The following is a 22,900-nucleotide window of genomic DNA, read 5'->3' on the forward strand; positions in this document are numbered from 1 at the left end:
TTCTACTTTTTCCCAAATTTCTGCATTTTCATTTCAACAGTTATCATTTTATTTTTAATTTATTTGTTTTTTTAATAATTATGTTTCTTCCTAATAATATTACGACTTTATTATCATAAAATTATTTTATTTTCTCATAATATTATGATTTTATTGTCCTGATAATTCTTGGGAAATTACTGCAGTTTTATTAATTATTATTATTTATGTATTCATTTTCTTGTTAATCTTTAATTTTAATTGATCAATTTGTACAATTTTTATAATTATGTTTTGCCTCATAATATCATGAATTCATTGGCATAAAATTGCAACTTTTTTCAGATAAAATGAAATAAATGACAAAAAAATGATGACTTTATTCTCTTAATATTTCAGCTTTATTTGCATTAAATTACTGCAGTTTAATTCATTATTATTATTTATGTATTCATTTTCTTGTTCATCTTTAATTTTAATTGATCCATTTGTATAATTTTGAATTATACAAATTGAAAAATCGAAAAATCAAAAAATCAAAAAATCAAAAAAATAAAAAATAAAAATAATAAACAAAATTAAAAATAAATAAATAAATAAATAAAATAAAATAAAACAAATAAAAATAAAAACAATTATGTTTTGCCTCATACTATGAATTCATTGTCATAAAATTGCAACTTTTTTCAGATAAAATAAAATAAATTACCAAAATACCAGTTTCGATACCAAGAGAAACCATCAGTACCGAATGAAGTAACTTATTTATATACTTAAATACTTCTTTCTTCCACCTTCTTTCTGGTGTCGTTTGGTGGTTGGCCGCCTTTCTGTCTCGGGGTCTCTCTTTCTCCCTCTCTCTATTTTGGTGCTCCCTCTTGCTGCCAAGCCCGCTGACGTCATGCTCCACTATTAATGAATAGCATGTGGAAACTGGCTGCGCTGGGCGTTTGCATCAAGCTTCCCAAAATGTCGCCGGAAACTGTTTATCCATGCATTCTTAATAAAATGTTTTAAGCTCGTCACCAGGCTGTGTTTTACAGCAACACAGTATTAACACAAATATCAGCACACGCAATTAAAGTAGAAGTACTTGAGATAAGATATTATAACGAAAAAGTGTCGTTTTATTTGTACAAAACGCGGAACCATTACGTTGCTGTGCTGTTATTTTGAAAACCGGAAGCAAACATTACTACGGAATAATGCGTGAAAGCGACTGCAGTACTTTTTTTTTATACAGCGGAGAGCAGCAGGGAGAGACGGAGGAAAAGTTAGTCGAGATGGCGAATCCCAAAGAACTGGAGTGAAGGGGCACATCTCCCCCCCTCAAAAAAAAAACAACAAAACAAAAAAAAAAGATACCGCCTTTTTGCCTTCCTGAGACAAAGCCAGCGATGCAAAATGCGCAACAAGGTAAATAAACCTCGTACGAATTTTACATACGCTTTTATTTTCTAACCGGATTTTTCCAATGTCTTATTTTCGTTCCCGTTTACCTCCATTATCGCTTCTGGGTTCATTAATTCGTTCATTTATTTGTTAAATTCGAGTTAAGTTCGCTACCTGTTGACGCAGTTTAACGCTATGTATTCGGGTCTATCTGCTTTAGCATGGAAGTCATGTTAGCTAACACTTTTTACGCGGTAAATCCGCGGATATGTTGTTTTTAAATTGTTTTTAAAGACACATAAACACACACAAACACACTAAGAGTCACACACAAGTCACTCCTTGTGTTGCTGATGAAGCAAAGTGACAGTTTTAGACGGCGTCTAAGACATTTTAGCCTATGGACACCCCCCCCCCACACACACACACTTTTGCTCTGTCCCCTCTGAAAAAAAAAAAAAAACTGCTACTTTCAGTACTTCATAAAGTACTTGTTTATAAAAGACGAGCTCATTAAAAAAAATAAGAGAACGGAAGTTGGTCCAACCCCCTACACACACACACACACACACACACACACACACACGCTTGCTGTTTGTCGCCCGCTAACCTGGCGCCCTTCCTGTAGGTCATTCCGGGATGCAGCGCCCCCGGGAGTAGCCGACACACACGGCTGTATTTTTAGGAATGGGTGGATACCAGGAGTGAAAATAATTTATTTTTGTCTCGGGAATGAATACCATGAGCTTAAACGCGCTGGCGGCGGCGGCGGCGTTGGCGTCGGCGTCCTATAAATGCTTCATTACAGTCACTCTACTGACGCAAAAGGGACCGACACAGGATAATATTTTGTGTCAAAATGTATCTGTGGCGTCCACTAACGTGTAATACCTTTCTGCAGGCCCCCAAAGGGGTTCCCGAAACTGATAAGACGTACTGCAAAGGTGGAAAGCTGACTCGTCAAATATCGTTCCACCGTGAGTGAGTCATTTCCTCACGGCTCGATAATAACAGTCAATCATAGCAAAGAGGAGCGTCGCCGGACGACGGAATCTGAAGGATTACCCCCCCCCCCCTCGGCGACGACCAAGACCGCCGTCCAAACTCGCAATGTCCTCCCGCAGCTTCGCTGAGTAACAGGAAGAACCTACACCAGCTTGAAACCAGAACGTCGGCGGACAGTTCAGGCGAGGTCACGCAACGCGACGCAACGCCATGATGTTTCGCGATCAGGTGGGCGTACTCGCCGGCTGGTTTAAAGGATGGAACGAATGCGAGCAGACGGTGGCTTTGCTGTCTCTGCTGAAAAGGGTGAGCCGGACTCAGGCTCGTTTCCTGCAGCTCTGCCTGGAGCACTCCCTCGCCGACTGCACGGAACTGCAAGTTCTGGAGGCGGATGCCAACAATCCAGGTAGGACGGCTAACTTCTCGCACTCTAAAGTCATCCGAAATGTCTTTGGTGAAGTCGACATTTATTGATACTACTCATCTTAGCCTACATAGAGTATATGTGCTTTTAATGGAGGCACTTGTCACTCACTCGCTTCTGCCACCTTAACGAGGGACGGAGGTTAAATGGTTCAGAGTACATGCATGACAGGAAATCTGTCAATTCCACATGGATTGCTTTACATGCCCATCTGGAATAGAAATAATGCAGTATTTATTTCAATTTTTTTATTTTTTATTTATTTTTCATGTTTTTATTTATTGTTTGATATTTATTATTTTTTTTATTTATCATTTATTATTTATTTTCCAATTATTTTTTATTTATTATTTGTCATTTATTATTTATTATTTATTTTCCTATTATTTTTTATTTATTATTCATCATTTATTATTTTTATTTATATATATATTTATATTTTAAAAATATACAGTATATTTTTTTACGTCACAGGAGAAACAAGAAGAAAAAGAATAAAGTCAAAATATTATGGTATTAATGTCATATTTACAACAGGAAATTTCCAAGAATAGAGTTGAAAGCAGGGATTTTATAAGAATAACGCTGTAAGATCACGAGGAAAAATAACATCAATTTAGTAGCATAATATTGAAATATAAAGAAAATATACAGGAAAAAAATAAAGAAATATAAAGTATAATAATGTAAATATTGTGTAAATATAGTAATAATAATATAAAGAAAAAATATTCAGAATATTTTTTACGTCACAGGAGAAACAAGAAGAAAAAGAAACAAAGAATAAAGTCAAAATATTATGGTATTAATGTCATATTTACATCAGAAAAATTTCCAAGAATGGAGTTGAGAGCAGTGATTTTATAAGAATAACGCTGCAAGATCACAAGGAAAAATAACATAAATTTAGTAGCATAATATTGAAATATAAAGAAAATATACAGGAAAAAAATATATATAAAGTATAATAATGTAAATATTGTATAAATATTATAGAAATATTATATAGTAATAATAATATAAAGAAAAAATATGCAGTATATTTTTTTTACATCACAGGAGAAACAAGAAGAAAAAGAAACAAAGAATAAAGTCAAAATATTATGGTATTAATGTCATATTTACAACAGGAAAATTTCCAAGAATAGAGTTGAAATAGAGTTGAAACATGAAAAATTAGCTCTAATTATATGAGAATAAAGTCAAAATATGTAGTCGTGGAAACACTGATTCTTATTTGACATTGTTTCATTAGTTGAAAGCAGTGATTTTATAAGAATAACGCTGTAAGATCACGAGGAAAAATAACATCAATTTAGTAGCATAATATTGAAATATAAAGAATATACAGGAAAAAAATAAAGAAATATAAAGTATAATAATGTAAATATTGTATAAATGTTACATAAATATAGTAATAATAATGTAAAAAAATATACTGTATATTTTTTCTTTATGTCACAGGAAAAAAAAGAAGAAAAAGAAACAAAGAATAAAGTCAAAATATTGTGAGATTAATGTCATATTTACAACAGGAGAATTTCCAAGAATAGAGTTGAAATAGAGTCGAAACATGAAAAATTAGCTCTAATTATATGAGAATAAAGTCAAAATATGTAGTCATGGAAACGTTGAATCTTATTTGACATTGTTTCATCATTCACACCCAACCTTCAAAAGCCCTGAGCTGCGGTGCATTCAATGTTAATGACCGCTCTCGTAAGATTCACACACTGATCATCAAGAGTAATTGCGGGGTTTACTAGCTCGCTCAAGAATGCTTAGTCAGGGTCGAGGTGGGGGGGGGGGAACCGAGAACGAAATCAGCGCAGACCTCAAATTGCCGGAATGGTCACGGTACCGGTACTCTCTCAGTGCAGTATTTCATTTGGGAATAATGCTGATCGGGTACACTGTCCGCTTATGTAAGCTCTCTGGTATGTTGTGGTAACTCCTTTTTTTTTACTTTTAATGTTGCCTGATATGTTATTATTATTAATATTATGTTTACTGACCGGTACTGTTCTTGAAGTCACTGTGACTTTATTCAAGCAACAGTAAGCCGAGGCTTGTTGGCATTGATCAATTAATGGTAATGGTTTTATTTCATTTGAACATGCGTCAGATTACAATTGAACGCATCGCATAATCGGTTCACAGTTCCACATGTCCAAAAGGAGTAGGAAGAAGCAAAGCTTATTAAATCCTATCCCTCCATCTGGTACTTTTGCAATCAGTAACTTTTACATTTGTTCACTTCCTGCTTTCCTAATATAGTTTAATTTTTTTTTCTCTACTTTTTTCTTAAATAATCTTCATAAATTTTATTTTTGTATAATTACTACATTATTACCATAATATTATTATATTATTATTATATTAATATTGATTTTATTTCCGTAATATTACAGTATATATCTGTCATGTTACAGCTTTTCAAAAATATTATTTTTATACGGTATTTCTATTTTATACAACAGAAATGACATCATTTTTCATCATCATATGATGAGTGTATTATTGTAAAATTAGGACTTTTTTTCTGAATTAGAAGATGACTTTTTTGGCTTAAAATGTTGACTTTATTTAAAAAAAATACTGCTGTTATTTTTAAATTTCAACTTAAATTTTTCACATTTTTTTTTAAATTTCAATGTTTTTTTAAAGTTAGTTTTATTTTATTTTACTACATCAGCAAGTTGAAGTATTGATGATTTTTGAAATGAGGAGTTAGTATGTTCTCTGTAGGCGGCATTATGAATTATCCTTACTGACCTTTTTTTGCAGTACATTTAGCGAGTGAAGATTGCTTTTATAGTTATTACCCCATATTTCCCAATCAGTGATTAAACAGTAGCTTTTTTAAAAATTTTTATTTTATTGAATTCACGTTACATATTACAGTGCATAATGAGTTAATGGTAAGAGTTGGTTGGGGGTTAAATTACAGCTGGAAGTCTCCGGCTGGGTGGGAAATGCATCTGTTTTGAAAAGCGGCGTACAAATGAATGGAATCCTCAGTGGCCTACTTCTTAGCGACTGAGAAGCTCCCTTGTTTGTGTGACCCAAAGACTGACACCAGAGGAGCATACTGTTTGGTTTTTTTCATTATCCATTTCAGTGACATGTTTGGGGGAAGTGTGTTTGTTGTTATTAATTATTATTATTTTTTTTTTGGGTGGCTGAGCATCTTTGACTTTGACTACGCTACTCCATAGTATTCATTTTGTTTTTCAAATGAAGTGAGGTCGAGGGACAAAGAAGCAAAAAAAATACCACTTCCACACTACACGAGAGGATAACCTTTTTGCACTCGATCTCATGTCATGCAGTGTTCGTCATAGCCATTGTAAAGGGACGACTGTAGGGGAGGTGTACACCCTGGACTGGTGGCCAGCCAATCACAGGGCACATAAAGACAAACAACCATTCACACTCACTTTCATACCTATGGGACAATTTGGAGTCGCTAATTAACCTAGCATGTTTTTGGAATGCGGGAGGAAACCGGAGTACCCGTAGAAACCCGTAGAGAACATGCAAACTCCACACAGAGATGCCCGAGGGGTGGGTTTTAGGTCTGTGAGGTCTGCGCGCTAACCACTCAACCGCCGTGCAAACCCTCATCCCTTTTCATTGTTGGAAATGTAAAACTACAAACGCATATTTTGTGTTAACATTTTTTAAAGCGGCGTGGCGTCCGGTTCCAGTTGTTATTTAGTTTAGTTAGCTAGTAGGATGCTAAAAAAATAGTAAAAAAAAATACATTAAGAACATGGTTGGACTCGCGTAGTGTATTATTAACATAAGACTTTTATATATTTAAATTGGATCGGTAAGGACAGTATCCATGACCGGAGAATGGAGTAACTTAGGTCTTAATTGAATGATAGTTTCCTGAAAGACAGGTCCAGCATAAACTTTAGTATAGTATATTTTTTAACAAGTATTATGATTCGGTATGGTATGCATTTTATTGTTTCCATTGTGCATGGTCCATAAATATCTGAACTGAACTGAATCATGGCGCCAGTCGCAGTAGGACGCATGGGTACGCTTGTAGAGGGCGGCTGTCCGTTGATTTGCCAACGTGGAATTCTTCACCTTCTTTCTTGTTAGCATGTACAGTAAAGTCTCGTTATATCGATATTCTTGGGAGTCGGGAAAAAATATCGATATAACCGGACTATCCATATATCCGATCCTGCGCCAAACTGCATTAAAAGTGGGCGGATCTTTGATATGGCATGTCATTTTCTCCTTGAGTTCATGGATTGTGTATCTAGCATGCTTTTGTACTAACAATACATTTTGTACTACAGTAAATAAAAATAAACTTACGCTGTAGTGATTACCGGTTACCGGGACATAATTCACCCCGGAACATAATTCACCCCGGAACTATCGATAGGGAAGGTGTTGCCACCCGGAGGGCTAGGCGCGAGGGACGGGTGTTTTTCCGCTGTGTGTGCTGCACTCTGGTGGTGGAAGTGTGAAAAATAAAGTTAGCCGTTCGCCGTGTTCTTTTTTTGGTATTGAAATCATTAAGCAAAGATTGATTTAAGCTGCTTTTGTATCGATATAAGCAGACCAAATTGGCTGGCGGGAGATGAAAAGGGCATCGTAGTAACCGGATTAACATAATAACCAGGTATCGTACTAAACGGAACTAATTATATCATAAAAGACTACAAATTTGCCGGGAAATGAAAATAGTATCGTAATAAGTAGTAATTCGTTTTAACCGATATCGATATAACAAGACTTTACTGTAATTCATTGAATGGGAGAACTATCATCGTGATACTCCCCTAACGTCCGTGATACTCAAGGTTTGTTCCGGGATCACAGTATTCTTCACGGGGACGACACTCCCAGACAATCCAAGCTGTTTTCCTTGTTGACAATTTGTTTTTTGGAGATAAAACTCCACTCGGTTTTGGACACCCAAGTATTTCACAGCACCCAAGCATGAGCAAACAGGTTATTTCTGGAAATTGATGGCTGGTTCTGTGAACTCGTACTGAACCTCAGGAATGGGGACAGACAGCCTGCCAAAACGACCAGAGGGGAAAATGGAATAAGGCCTCTTTCTACACCAAAGGCCCCTTCATGTCAGCGGTGTAGCGTGAAGGGAAAGTATGCTTGCGTTCCCTGAAGTGACGAAAAAAACATTTGAAGCATCGGAGATGATCACAGATTATGGGAAAGGTGTAAATATCGGAAAATAATAGTCATCTGTTTACGACGGGGTCAACAGGGTCAAGTCTGTCAAAGTCTACCAACTCTTAAGTCTTCGTTGGTCGTAGTTGTTTTGTTTTGTTAACTTCGTTATTGCTTGTGTGTTTTTAGCCTACAGCGCATTTGTGGTTTGGTCGAAATGGAACTGCCACTTGCCTTCACAGCTTTGTCGTGGGAACGAAGATCCTTCCTGGTTTTCGCAGTAGACTTCGCCGTCGTTCTTTCATCCCCCCTTTCCGCAGCTGTATACTCATTAAATCTGGAACAAAAATTCACCAGTTTATTATTATTATTTTTTTTACCCCAGTTTCTCTTCTTCTTCTTGTCTGGGTTTCTTCTTGCTCCGGTCCGGCCGCTCCAAATTCGCATAACAAAAACATCAAATAACGGCAAATAATTTTTTTACAGTACAGGGAAGTTAGCATGTAAGGGCATTTAGATCAACAATACTATCCGCCCCGATTGCTGGACGGGACAAAAATAAATAATAATAATAATAATAAACATGGTTAGCCATCGGAAGAAAGATTTTCCCACTTATAAAAAAAAAATCCCATATTATAACTCCGCATCCATAAAGGAAAACTGCACTTCTGGGGGAATGTCGCCCATCATCCACAATCCTTATGTGAAACATGATCACCCGTTTTTTTTTTTTTTCTATGTTCTACAGAGAAGAAAAACAACTAGCATGTGGGAGCTAACATGCACGTACTAGGACACACTTATTTAGACTATTACTTATTTAGCGCTAAATAAATCAAAATCTAAAAAAACGCAACGTTCTTTTAAAAAAATGATGTGTTTATAAAGGAAGCTACAGCTACATCGTTATTGCAGCAGCTAAGGCTAAGAATTGTGAACTTCTGGCGTAGTGATGCAGTAAGCTAACGGGCCTACTCCAAAACAACGCAATAGGACACCAATCTGGGAATTCTGGGAAACAAGAACCAGAATGGGGGCCGGACGGCGGTCGAGTGGTTAGCGTTTTAGAGTTTGTTCTCCCCGTGCATGCGTGGGTTTTCTCCGGGTACTCGATTCCAAATTCCAAAAACATGCTAGGTTAATTAGCGACTCCAAAATTGTCCATAGGTATGAATGTGAGTGTGAATGGTTGTTTGTCTATATGTGCCCTGTGATTGGCTGGTGACCAGGCCAGGGTGTACCCCCCCCCTACAGTCGTCCTTTTACATTGGCTATGATGAACACTGCATGACATGAGATCGAATGCAAAAGTTTATCCTCTCGTTTAGTGTGGAAGTGGTATTTTTTTTGCTTCTTAGTCCCTCGACCTCACTTCATTTGAAAAACAAAATGAATGCTATGGAGTAGCGTAGTTAGGAGGAAATAAGTCACCTAAATAAAAGTTTACGGCTGCACGGCTGTAGAGTGGTTAGCACGCAGGCCTCACAGCAAGGAGACCCAAGTTCAATTCCACCCTCGGCCATCTCTGTGTGGAGTTTGCATGTTCTCCCCGTGCATGCGTGGGTTTTCTCCGGGTTCTCCGGTTTCCTCCCACATTCCAAAAAACATGCTAGGTTAATTAGCCACTCCAAATTGTCCATAGGTATGAATGTGAGTGTGAAATTTGAAAATTTCATTTATGATCTATATAGAGGATTGCTTGATTGACGAACCTGTACTTGTACTTCCATAAATAACATCGGCTAGCTATGGCTCAGTATTCTATTGCTTGTACAGTAAACGTGTGCATAGTCGTGTGATGGATTGTCAGAGGGTGACAACAGGTGAGGACTCGCGGTCTGTGTCAAAGATCACCAGTCGGTCCTGGTTTTCTCAGCAGGCCGGACAGACATACTGTACAAGCGTTCGATGTTTCCTCATTTAGACCAATCGGAGCACAGACCGTTCCATGCTGCACTGTGAGGCAGTTGCTGGAAATGTACAGTAGCCTAGTGTGCTGGTTTTTTTTTTTAGGTTAATGTTGAAATTTGGGGCTGTTCATACTAAGTAAAATGTGCAAACGCTGCAGACTGCACAACTGTTTAACATGTGGATTAGAAAATGGATTAATAGAAATGTGAATGGAAAGGTTTATGCCCGGTATCTATAGTAAATGCACCCTGTCAAGTGTTACAGACACATAGTACTAGCCATAATATTAGATATAATAATTGTATGGCTAACCCAGGGGTGGGCTAACTTTTTGACTCGCGAGCCGCATTGATTTAGCACAATTGACAGTCGGCCGGACTATATATTATTATCAATCGTTAAGTATTATTAATTAAAATTAATTGTTTTTATTAATAATTATTTTATAATTATAATTTTTTATAATTAATTATAATTATATTTTATTACATTTTTAATATAATTAATATAGTTATAATTAGATTTTATAATATTTATTAATAATAATAATTATTATTATTAATTCAAACATGTATTATAAAATATAATACCTATATTTATTTTTCAATTAATAATAATAATTATTATTATTCATTAAAAATTTATTATAATATTATAACTATATTTATAGTTATATAATAATCATTATGATTATTATTCTTATTATTGTGGGGGTTGCTGGAACCTATCCCAGCTGTCTTCGGGGGAGAGGCGGGGTACACCCTGGACTGGTGGCCAGCCAATCACAGGGCACATATAGACAAACAACCATTCACACTCACATTCATACCTATGGACAATTTGGAGTCGCTAATTAACCTAGCATGTTTTTTGGAATGTGGGAGGAAACCGGAGTACCCGGCGAAAACCCGCGCATGCACGGGGAGAACATGCAAACTCCACAAAAAGATGGCCGAGAGTGGAATTGAACCCGGGTCTCCTAGCTGTGAGGCCTGTGCGCTAACCACATGACCGCTGTGCAGCCCGTAAAGAAAATGGACGGCCGATTAGCCTGCTTACCAGTTTATTTAAGCTTACCAATCGGTTATCAGCCCCCCAACACTCTGACCGTGTCAGATGCCGGGATTCCAAGTGTGTCCTGTGTGTAGTACTGCAGTGTTCTCGTCATTCCAACAGGATGCCGGCATGAACAGTAGCCCGTGATGATGTTTTTCCTTTTCCTGTAGAGAGGAAAGACAAATATGTTGTCACAGACAGGTGCTTCCTACGATGGTTTAAGGTATAGAACCACATATGGACACAGTCCTGAGGACATACACTGGAGGCACAATTGACCATTTTTTTGGACATGTTGAATACTGGTGTCCTTCCTGCTGGGAAAAGACAACAACATTTATAGATTTATAGAGTGGGTATCGGTCAAATCCAGCGATGGTCCTTGTCCTCACTTACAGTGATAAACACTCAGATATTTCCAAAGACTCTATTCATTTTAAATGGTACTCAGCGAGAGTATTGATATATACTTATATATATATATATATATATATATATATATATATATGTATATGTATATCACCTTGTACTTGGGTACGTGACAAAAAAAACAAACTTAAACTATTTTTGGAAAGCAGGAAGTGAACAAATGTAACAGTTAATGATTGTAAAAGTACCAAATGGAAAAAAAAATAATTATATTTATATATTAATATTATATAATATATTATATTAAATGTAATTATTATTTAAATAAAAATTAGGAAAAAAATCAAAATTGACAAAAAAAAAACAAAACTTAAACTATATTAGGAAAGCAGGAAGTGATCAAATGTAACAGTTACTGATTGTAAAAGTACCAAATTCATTCATTCATTCATTTTTTACCGCTTATCCTCACGAGGGTCGCGGGGGTGCTGGAGCCTATCCCAGCTGTCCGGGGTGTACCCCGCCTCTCGCCCGAAAGTACCAAATAATAAAAAAAATATTTATTAAAAAATGTTTTAAATTATATTTATATATTAATATTATATAATATATTATTATATTACATTTTATTATATTATTTAAATTAAAATTAGGGAAAAAATCAAAATTGACAAAAAAAAACAAAACTTAAACTATATTAGGAAAGCAGGAAGTGATCAAATGTAACAGTTACTGATTGTAAAAGTACCAAATAATAAAAAAATATTTATTATTTTTTTTTAAATTATATTTATATATTAATATTATATAATATATTATTATATAAAATGTAATTATTATTTAAATAAAAATTGGGAAAAAAATAAAAAATTGACAAAAAAAACAAAACTTAAACTATATTAGGAAAGCAGGAAGTGATCAAATGTAACAGTTACTGATTGTAAAAGTACCAGATGGAGGTGTAGTATTTAATAAGCTTTGCTTCTTCCTACTCCTTTCGGACATGTGGAACTGGAACTGATTATGTGATGCGTTCAATTGCAATCTGATGCATGTTCAAATGAAATAAAACCATATATATATATTTAATTCCTTGAGATCGATGTGTTTAAGTGCATGTTTGGTATGTAGCGTTCAGGCCTATCTGAACTCTTGTTGAATGACTTCTTTTTTTTTTTCTTTCCTCAAGTCATTGTGTACGTGCGTGCGTTGGAGCGAGTTCAGCTGTGGGTCCATTAGGAATCACAGCATTCTTCAGCAGCAGGTTGCGTAGTATGCCAGCACATTCCCAACTGCTGAGCTGGAGAATCCGCTCAGAAAGCATCAGCGGGAACTTTTCCTTCATACAGTACATCCTCCCACTCTTGTACACCCCCCCCACACACACACGCCCATTCTCCTAAATTCACCCTTGCCACTATCCCATCTAATTTTCTGCTTACCCACTGTTGTATTTTTGGAATTCATTGACTCTCCAGTCGTAAAGTGTTTATTTTAAAAAGAGTATTCCAGGATCTTTTACTCACTGCGACGTTTGAGAAAGTACATATTCAACTTGCAAGTGACTTTGTCCTAAATGAAGCCTCTGGTCTCTTGTTGGCTGGAAAAAGGGAGCCATGGATGTCGGATGTGGTGTTGAATCAACAATGGCTACAGAGAGATGCCAGCACTGGGGACTTAGCGAGCCGGTTGCATGTTTGTTTTGCTAACAGGAGAATCACAGGACAGAGGTTTACAGGCCACACACACAAAGTGACTTGTTACACGCTGACATCCAAGACTGACATTCGCGGCCCTAGAAAATCTAAAATCTTATCATAATCTTATTATATTATTTATATTATATTTTCCTAAAATATTTAACCATTAACACTTATTTTACCAGCATAGAGTGTCTATTTTTATCACAGTAATTAAAATGTCTGTTAATTAAATGCAAATATCCTTACATTTATTGATATAATACATCATTAGCCAATTTTGTCGTTTAGCTAACATTTTTAGCCTCTGCACACATTGCTACAAAATTCTCAAGGAAGATGTTTTTTTTTTTAATTTTTAAATTTTATTTGGGCAAATATATGAAACATTACAGTACATCAATGAAAATATAACTTTCCATTATTTCCATTTGTATTCAACTATCTGAAAAGGAGTAGGCTGAAGCAAAAGCTTATAAATGCCTACCCCTTTTTGCAAGCTATAATCATGTTCATGCCACAGTCTTGTTTTCCCCTGTTATTATTATCATTGTAATATTATTATTGTTATCATTATTATCATAATGTATTATAATATAAGTATATAGTTATATAATAATCATTATGATTATTATTCTTATTATCCTCACAAGGGTTGTGGGGGTTGCTGGAGCCTATCCCAGCTGTATTCGGGCGACAGGCGGGGTACACCCAAGACTGGTGGCCAGCCAATCACAGGGCACATATAGACAAACAACCATACACACTCACATTCATACCTGTGGCTAATTAACCTAGCATGTTTTTGGAATGTAGGAGGAAACCGGAGTACCCGGCGAAAACCCGCACATGCACGGGGAGAACATGCAAACTCCACAAAGAGATGGCTGAGAGTGGAATTGAACCCGGGTCTCCTAGCTGTGAGGCCTGTGCGCAAACCACATGACCCGCTATGCAGCCCGTAAAGAAAATGGACGGCCGATTAGCCTGCTTACCGGTTTATTTAAGCTTACCAATCGGTTATCAGCCCCAATCAGTCGCCAATAAACCTAGCATGTTTTTGGAATGTGGGAGGAAACCGGAGTACCCGCACACACGGGGAGAACATACAAACTCCACGCAGATATGGCCGATGGTGGAATTGAACCCGGGTCTCCTAGCTAATGTCATGAGATTAGAATTTAACCGTGAATTAGCTTCACCGAAAAATAAGCTCATGGGTTCACAATCTTATACACCGGAATTTACGTTTTTTTTGTTTGTAAGCACGTCATATAATTAATGCGATAGTTAATTTTGCTAGTTAATTAATCATACAAACAGATGAATGTACACTAGCCCAACTGGGTATAAGGGATGAGATCCTCTGATTTTTTTTTTTTTTTTTGCAACTGGCCCGTTTTCGGCATTTCGATGTTTCGACTGAAATCATAATCACTTTTCTTACTACTGGACTACTCTTATCTTCGGATAAATGCCGTTCATAAACAAGCAAAGATGTGCCAACATGTCCTCAAATAACTCAAATAAATTAGCCACCATCATTCCAACCGGTCTTCAAGAAACCACAAGTTCTGTGCAAAATGGGTCCAATTGTTCCATTCCAACTTAGAACCAACAGTATGCTTAAGCTCGGAATCTTGGGGAATTCCCGCTTTTTTTTAAAGAGACAATGAAAGTCAAATACACAAATAATATCTAGTGTTCATCTTATGACTGTAATTCATAAAAAAAAATGTAGTTGGTTTTTGTTATATTTTATGCATGACTTTCCATGGAAATCTTTTTCTTGTAAAATGGGTGAGTAATGTTTTGTAAGGCTTGGCGGGGCGGGGGGTGGGGGGGGGGGGCAGCTAACGCAGTTCAAAATACTCGACTGCTGAAGTCAGAACCTCAGTTTTGACTATTTCTACTATTACAGTTACTACTAATACTACCACGACTACTGCTTTGGTTAAATGTCCTAAGTTTCACCTCAACTTTTTGTAAACCTGACCCCCCCCCCCCCACAAAGTACACCATGATATCTTTGGACATGGTAGCAGGTGTATTTTGTAGTTTGACCTCATACGTCAAACATAGAGACGACATCATTCTGGTCTTGGGGGCCACTGGAGCTCGGGTCTGGGTGACATTATTAGAGCCCTGTAGACATGACAAAACACGACTATAGTCACATTTATACTCTTTTTATTTACAACATATTGCGCAACTGCAGGGTCTTGAGACGCATGCTAACTCGCAAACTAGAGAGCTAGCCACCTAAACGGTAGTCTTCAAGTTATTTCCTTTCAACTTAAATGGCCAAAAACTTACCACTTCCACATAGATAGAGAGGATAACTATTAACAGTTATTTAACCTTTAACATGAACATTAATCAAACGTAATAATTTTTTCTGGGTACATGATACCATACAGCATCCATATCAAACATTAAACTTTCATATCAAGGTGGGAGGGCCTCAAACTAGTGTCCTGCGGGCCACATTTGGCCCGCGGGCCGCGTGTTCTCCCCGTGCATGCGTGGGTTTTCTCCGGGTACTCCGTTTTCCTCCCACGTTCGAAAAACATGCTAGGTTAATTAGCGACTCCAAATTGTCCATAGGTATGAATGTGAGTGTGAATGGTTGTTTGTCTATATGTGCCCTGTGATTGGCTGGCTCGCCCGAAGACAGCTGGGATAGGCTCCAGCACCCCCGCGACCCTCGTGAGGAAAAAGCGGTACAAAATGAATGAATGAATGACGATTGGAACATGGCTGCACGGTGGTTGAGTGGTTAGCGCGCAGGCCTCGCAGCAAGGAGACCCGAGTTCAATTCCGCCATTTCTGTGTGGAGTTTGCATGTTCTCCCCGTGCATGTGTGGGTTTTCTCCGGGTACTCCGGTTTCCTCCCACATTCCAAAAAACATGCTAGGTTAATTAGCGACTCCAAATTGTCCATAGGTATGAATGTGAGTGTGAATGGTTGTTTGTCTATATGTGCCCTGTGATTGGCTGGCCACCAGTCCAGGGTGTACCCCCCCCCCTACAGTCGTCCCTTTACATTGTCTATGACGATCACTGCATGACATGAGATTGAGTGCAAAAGGTTATCCTCTCGTTTAGTGTGGAAGTGGTAATTATTTTGCTTCTTTGTCCCTCGACCTCACTTCATTTGAAAAGCAAAATGAATACTACGGAGTAGCGTAGTCAAAGTCCTGACCTATGTCAGAAAAAAAATCACCTAAATAAAAGTTTACGGCTTCATGGCGGTCGAGTGGTTAGCACGCAGGCCTCACAGCAAGGAGACCCGAGTTCAATTCCACCTTCGACCGTCTCTGTGTGGAGTTTGCATGTTCTCCCCGTTCATGTGTGGGTTTTCTCCGGGTACTCCGGTTTCCTCCCACGTTTCAAAAACATGCTAGGTTAATTAGCGACTCCAAATTGTCCATAGGTATGAATGTGAGTGTGAATGGTTGTTTGTCTATATGAGCCCTGTGATTGGCTGGCCACCAGTCCAGGGCGTACCCCGCCTCTCAAGTGAGTACATTAATTAAGGAATGAATGACAATCTTCCTTTTCCTCGTTTGTTCTTCCAGAGGTTATCAGCCAGTGGCAAGGCGAGACAAAGGAACATGTCATCTCGCTCGTCCTCACCCATTTGCCGCTCCTCAAACCAGGCAACGTCGAAGCCAAGGGCGAGTACATGCGCCTGCTACCGCGCATCCTTGCTCACACGATTGAGCATGGCCGCCACCTGGAAGAGTCCCGCCAGCTCTTATCCTACGCCCTCATCCATCCTGCCACCTCCCTGGAAGACCGTGCCGCATTGGCCCTGTGGCTAAACCACCTGGAGGAGAGGGCGGCCGCCAGGGGAGACTCGCTGGAAAGGCCATCTCCTACCGGGCCACATCATCATCATCATCATCGCCAGTCCACTCCGCCATCCACGCTCACGTCATCGGGATCCTCCACCAACAGCTCTTCTTCGGGTAACCTGTACTCCTCGCACCACCATCACCAGCGCTACGGGTCAGACGATCGCCTGAACGGGTGGCAGAGCTCCAGGGATTCGGGATTGGGCGGCAGCTGGCAGCAGCAGGCGTACGAGAATGGACACCTTCCTCTTTACCCGTCATCCTCAGTACCAGCAACCATCAACACAGTTGGAACTGGTGGAAGTAGCAACGCAAGTAAGTGGCTTCTGCTCTCCAGGCTATCGCTAGGACCGCTATGATCCTGCTTGTGACCCTAATATGGATCAAGAACTGCATAGCAAGTCTGCTACATGAACAACTTGGCTTTGTTCTCAAGCTATAATTATAGTGCCTGAAGTGACGGATTTGTCCTTCGTGCAACCTGTTCTTGGACTTTTCCTTGTTGGAGGCTAAAAGCCGGCCAACTCTGAGGTTAGGTTGCTGGTTTGGTCGGTCTCTACATTGTTGACTGCTATAATGCATTCATTCATTTTCTACCGCTTATCCTCATGAGGGTTCCGGGACTGGTGGCCAGCCAATCACAGGGCACATATAGACAAACAACCATTCACACTCACATTCATACCTTATGGACAATTTGGAGTCGCTAATTAACCTAGCATGTTTTTGGAATGTGGGAGGAAACCGGAGTACCCGGAGAAAACCCACACCTGAACGGGGAGAACATGCAAACTCCACACAGAGACGGTCGAAGGTGGAATTGAACTCGGGTCTCCTTGCTGTGAGGCCTGCGTTCTAACCACTCTAAACTTTTATTTAGGTGATTTTTTTTCTGACATAGGTCAGGACTTTGACTACGCTACTCCATAGTATTCATTTTGCTTTTGAAGTGAGGTCGAGGGACAAAGAAGCAAAAAAAATTACCACTTCCACACTAAACGAGAGGATAACCTTTTGCACTCGATCTCATGTCATGCAGTGATCGTCATAGACAATGTAAAGGGACGACTGTAGGGGGTGTACACCCTGGACTGGTGGCCAGCCAATCACAGGGCACATATAGACAAACAACCATTCACACTCACATTCATACCTATGGACAATTTGGAGTCGCTAATTAACCTAGCATGTTTTTGGAATGTGGGAGGAAACCGGAGTACCCGGAGAAAACCCACACCTGAACGGGGAGAACATGCAAACTCCACACAGAGACGGTCGAAGGTGGAATTGAACTCGGGTCTCCTTGCTGTGAGGCCTGCGTTCTAACCACTCTAAACTTTTATTTAGGTGATTTTTTTTCTGACATAGGTCAGGACTTTGACTACGCTACTCCATAGTATTCATTTTGCTTTTGAAGTGAGGTCGAGGGACAAAGAAGCAAAAAAAATTACCACTTCCACACTAAACGAGAGGATAACCTTTTGCACTCGATCTCATGTCATGCAGTGATCGTCATAGACAATGTAAAGGGACGACTGTAGGGGGTGTACACCCTGGACTGGTGGCCAGCCAATCACAGGGCACATATAGACAAACAACCATTCACACTCACATTCATACCTATGGACAATTTGGAGTCGCTAATTAACCTAGCATGTTTTTGGAATGGGGGAGCATGCACGTGGAGAACATGTAAACTCCACACAGAGATGGCCGAGGGTGGGATTGAACCCTGGTCTCCTAGCTGCGAGGTCTGCGCACTAACCACTCGACCACTGTGCAGCCCTAAAAAAAAACATTAAATAATAATAATTGGACAATCATTCAAACATAATTTTCACATCTGACTTTGGGATTAATAATTGTTTTTTCTGGGGGGGGGGCCTGCTGAAACCGAACGGAACTCGGGTCAGAGCAGGGTATTTCCAGACAAGAATGCAAGGGCTCTGTTTTTTTTTTGGTACATGAAAGAAACAGCTGAGGTTTATAAATAAAGACATATTTCAAACTATGCTAGCAGCACCGAGAAACGTTGGACCGCTTGGAGCTTCAGACCTAAGATCTCCGTGAACCGGTGTTATCTTTGCAAACAGGAAACCAGTACTTGGTCAAAGACAACCCCTTACTTGAAAAACCAGAATAAAACGTGGAGAATCTCCCGGTACGCAAGTATGACGATCGAGCGTGTAATCCATCCCGTTGGCGTCCATTCCAAAGTCATGTGATTCATTTCATTGAACCGTCCTCACGGTGCTAAATAAGTAACAAAGCGAGTCTTAAGCTCCAGCTGTGTTCATGCGGTTGTGATCGTTCTTACCGGAATATTATTTTTCCTATCACATCACCGAGTGTGCTATTGATGGGACCATCCGCTTGACCCCCCCCCCCACCCCCCGCTCACAGTTTGAGCTGGAGCCCAAGCCACAGCGGAGCATGCCATACATCCTTTCCCTTGTAAGGCGGCCTTTGTGGGAGACTGTATTTCGGGTAAATGGCTAATATTTAGGGAATGGAACATGTAATGTTAGCTGGGCACCTATTTTAAACGGGGTCCATGAAGTCCTATACATAGACCCGACGGTAAGAGGACCACATATAGGATTAGAAAACAGAGCAACACAAACCGGTTTACAGCACTTCTATCGTTCTGAAGAATAACTTCAGTTTTCAGGCTGCACGGCGGTCAAGTGGTTAGCGCGCAGCTAGGAGACAAGGGTTCAATTCCACTCTCTAACCGTCTCTGTGTGGAGTTTGCATGTTCTCCCGGGTACTCCGGTTTCCTCCCACATTCCAAAAACATGCTAGTTTATTTTAATTGGCGACGGATTGGGGCTGATAACCGATTGGTAAGCTTAAATAAATCTGTAAGCAGGCTAATCAGACATCCATTTTCTTTACAGGCTGCACAAGCGGTCGTGGTTAGCGCACAGAACTCACAGCTAGGCGACCCGGGTTCGAGTCCACCCTCGGCCATCTCTGTATGGAGTTTGTATGTTCTCCCCGTGTATGCGTGGGTTTTCTCCGGTTTCCTCGCACATTCCAAAAACATGCTAGGTCAATTGGCGACTGATTGGGGCTGATAACAGATTGGTAAGCTTAAATAAATCTGTAAGCAGGCTAATCAGACATCCATTTTCTTTACGGGCTGCACAAGCGGTCATGTGGTTAGCGCACAGACCTCACAGCTAGGCGACCCGGGTTCAATTCCCCCCTCGGCCATCTCTGTATGGAGTTTGTATGTTCTCCCCGTGCATGTGTGGGTTTTTTTCCCGGGTACTCCGGTTTCCTCCCACATTCCAAAAACATGCTAGGTTAATTGGCGACTGACTGGGGGCTGATAACAGATTGGTAAGCTTAAATAAATCTGTAAGCAGGCTAATCAGACATCCATTTTCTTTACGGGCTGCACAAGCGGTCATGTGGTTAGCGCACAGAACTCACAGCTAGGAGACCCGGGTTCAATTCCACCCTCGGCCATCTCTGTATGGAGTTTGTATGTTCTCCACCATGCATGCGTGGGTTTTCTCCGGGTACTCCGGTTTCCTCCCACATTCCAAAAACATGCTAGGTTAATTGGCGACTGATTGGAAACTGCTAACCTTTTAAGTTTGCATTGGGAATGCCTGTTTTATCCTGGGAAGACCAGAAGGGTCTTAAAACCATCTTGTTTTGTGATTGACAGTACTAACAAGCAGCAATCAGCAGCACAGTCCTCTGAAGCGCTCGGTGTCTCTCACACCCCCAATGAGCGGACCCAGCAACCATCCCATGGGTCCTGTCTGGTTGTCCCAGGAAGATCTACGTAGTAGCAGGGGCCCGGCCCCCGATCACGCACCCCTATCCCCTCAAAGCAGCATCGCATCCTCAGGCAGCGGAGGAAGTGAGCATCTGGAAGAGGCCAGTTTAGGAGGCGGCTCAGGTCTGCATCGCAGTTCCTTCCATGAGGAGGGTAGCGGCATGAGGGGTGAGTAGTACTGCAGTATTTAGTACTCTTATTTGTATTTCTATAAGTCATCCAGTGTTTGGTATATTTGGATATCAAGCCAGAAGATTGGATAGCATAACAAGGGAAGTTTGTGTAAATACTGAACTGTACTGGTCAAAGAATTGATCCCTGCGGGACACCATGGTTCACTTCTCCAAGAATAACTTCAGTTTTCGAGTACAGAGGCTGATGCTATAGCTTGCAGTACGGTATTGCGGTTTAGTATATCTTAAATGTTATCTGTACTCTAACTTCGAAAATGTTTCATTTATTTTGGAAATTCACTTATCACGGTCGGATCTGGAAATATAACAGCGATAAACGAGAGATTAACAGATTGTTTACATTGAACACAAAGTCAACATTATGTTATTGCATGGCTAAGGGGGCTACCATATTTAGAAGGTCGTAAACAGGTTTTCTGTACTCTAACTTCGAAAATGTTTCATTTATTTTGGAAATTCACTTATCACTGTCGGATCTGGAAATATAACAGTGATAAACGAGAGATTAACAGATTGTTTACATTGAACACAAAGTCAACATTGTGTTATTGCATGGCTAAGGGGGCTACCATATTTAGAAGGTCGTAAACAGGTTTTCTGTGTTCTAACTGCGAAAATGTTTCATTTATTTTGGAAATTCACTTATCACTGTCGGATCTGGAAATATAACAGTGATAAACGAGAGATTAACAGATTGTATACATTGAACACAAAGTCAACACTGAATCAGGCAAGTCGGACTAAACTTTAAAATTGCCCCCCCCCCCCCCCCGAAAAATCACTTTTCTGCAAGCTAGTTGGGGTTTAAATTAAACCTTTAACTGTGATTGGATAGCATAACAATGGAAGTTTGTGTAAATACTGAACTGTACTGGTCAAAGAATTGATCCCTGTGGGACACCGTGGTTCACTTCTCCAAGCATATTTGTTATTCCCAATATACAAACAATATATTATGATGAAATATGAAAGTCATATCACCGTTGTCGTGGACTGTCCAGTCACGGAAATAAATAGTTCTTTAACATTTATTATTCCACTTTTTGATGGCATGAAATTTGTCTGTCTGTCGTAGATGTTCCTTCATGGCTGAAGGGTCTCCGTCTCCATAAATACGCGGCGCTGTTTTCCACCATGACCTATGATGAAATGATGTCACTTACGGAAGAACAACTTGAAGCACAGGTACAGTAGAATCCGTTTAAGTCGACGCCCCCGAGACCGGTTTGCTGATGTTGTGGGAACTTAATAGTCACCTTCATGTTCATTCATCATTTATATGCATTTATACAATATAACATTATTTTGTGCATGTAAAACTATATTTGTAAAACTATGAAAACATGTTTTCACGCTGTGGTGAAACAGTATTGGCAAAGAACTACAGAGTCAACCACTGATGACATCATAGACAAGCGACAGCTATTCCGTTTCTATGTATTAGCAAGCTGCTAACAGAGAGGTTTTGTGATAAAAAAAAATTATTTGATTGGATTGACATTATTTCTTTTGGGAAATTATTTTTTGGTTAGAGTACGTTTCGGTTAGAGACGGACCTTTTTGGAACAGATTGATTGCTAACCAAGGTTCCACTAGTTAAAATTACAATGGTAGTATCTTTAGCTTTTAGGCTATTTAATCCGATTTTTTTTTTTTTTTTTGGCCAAGGTTGCTAACCACTAGACCGCCGTGCAGCCCCCTGTGTTATATGTGATAAAGCAAAAATAGTGTGATTTCTAATTAATAATACAATTTATTATTACAATTTCTTCACGCCGAGGGCCAATAAAAAACAAGCTACGGACCGAAAAAGTTTTTATGGGTGCGCCTATAGTTTGTTTTTTTTCTGCCATTTGTGGGGGTTGGAACCTCCTGTTGGAAGTGAGCATGTGAGCTTCCTAGCATGCCTTGCGGGTTGTAAATGAGTATAAGTTTCATTGTTTTGAATATATACCGTATTTTCCGGACTATAAGTCGCACTTTTTTTTCATAGGTTGGCTGTTTTTGCAAAAAAAAAAACTGTTTATGTTACATAAACACTGGACACC

At 39.4% G+C, this 22,900-nt stretch overlaps 1 protein-coding gene across 1 annotated transcript in view; it reads left to right on the forward strand.

The window, feature by feature from the left end:
* Positions 1-1,230: 1,230 nt before the first annotated feature.
* samd4a (sterile alpha motif domain containing 4A) overlaps positions 1,231-22,900 on the forward strand; it is a 35,352-nt gene continuing 13,682 nt past the window's right edge. The window contains exons 1-5 of the mRNA XM_078793164.1: positions 1,231-1,395; positions 2,273-2,782; positions 16,584-17,177; positions 20,545-20,826; positions 21,928-22,037. Of these exons, the coding sequence (XP_078649290.1) occupies positions 2,587-2,782; positions 16,584-17,177; positions 20,545-20,826; positions 21,928-22,037 (1,182 nt within the window). The 5' untranslated portion in view covers positions 1,231-1,395; positions 2,273-2,586. The remainder of the gene's footprint in view (positions 1,396-2,272; positions 2,783-16,583; positions 17,178-20,544; positions 20,827-21,927; positions 22,038-22,900) is intronic.

The sequence above is a fragment of the Doryrhamphus excisus genome, linkage group LG1 (genome assembly GCF_037039965.1).
Source record: "Doryrhamphus excisus strain RoL-2023G ecotype Guam linkage group LG1, RoL_Dexc_Guam_v1.1, whole genome shotgun sequence".
Taxonomy (NCBI): Eukaryota; Metazoa; Chordata; class Actinopteri; order Syngnathiformes; family Syngnathidae; genus Doryrhamphus; species Doryrhamphus excisus.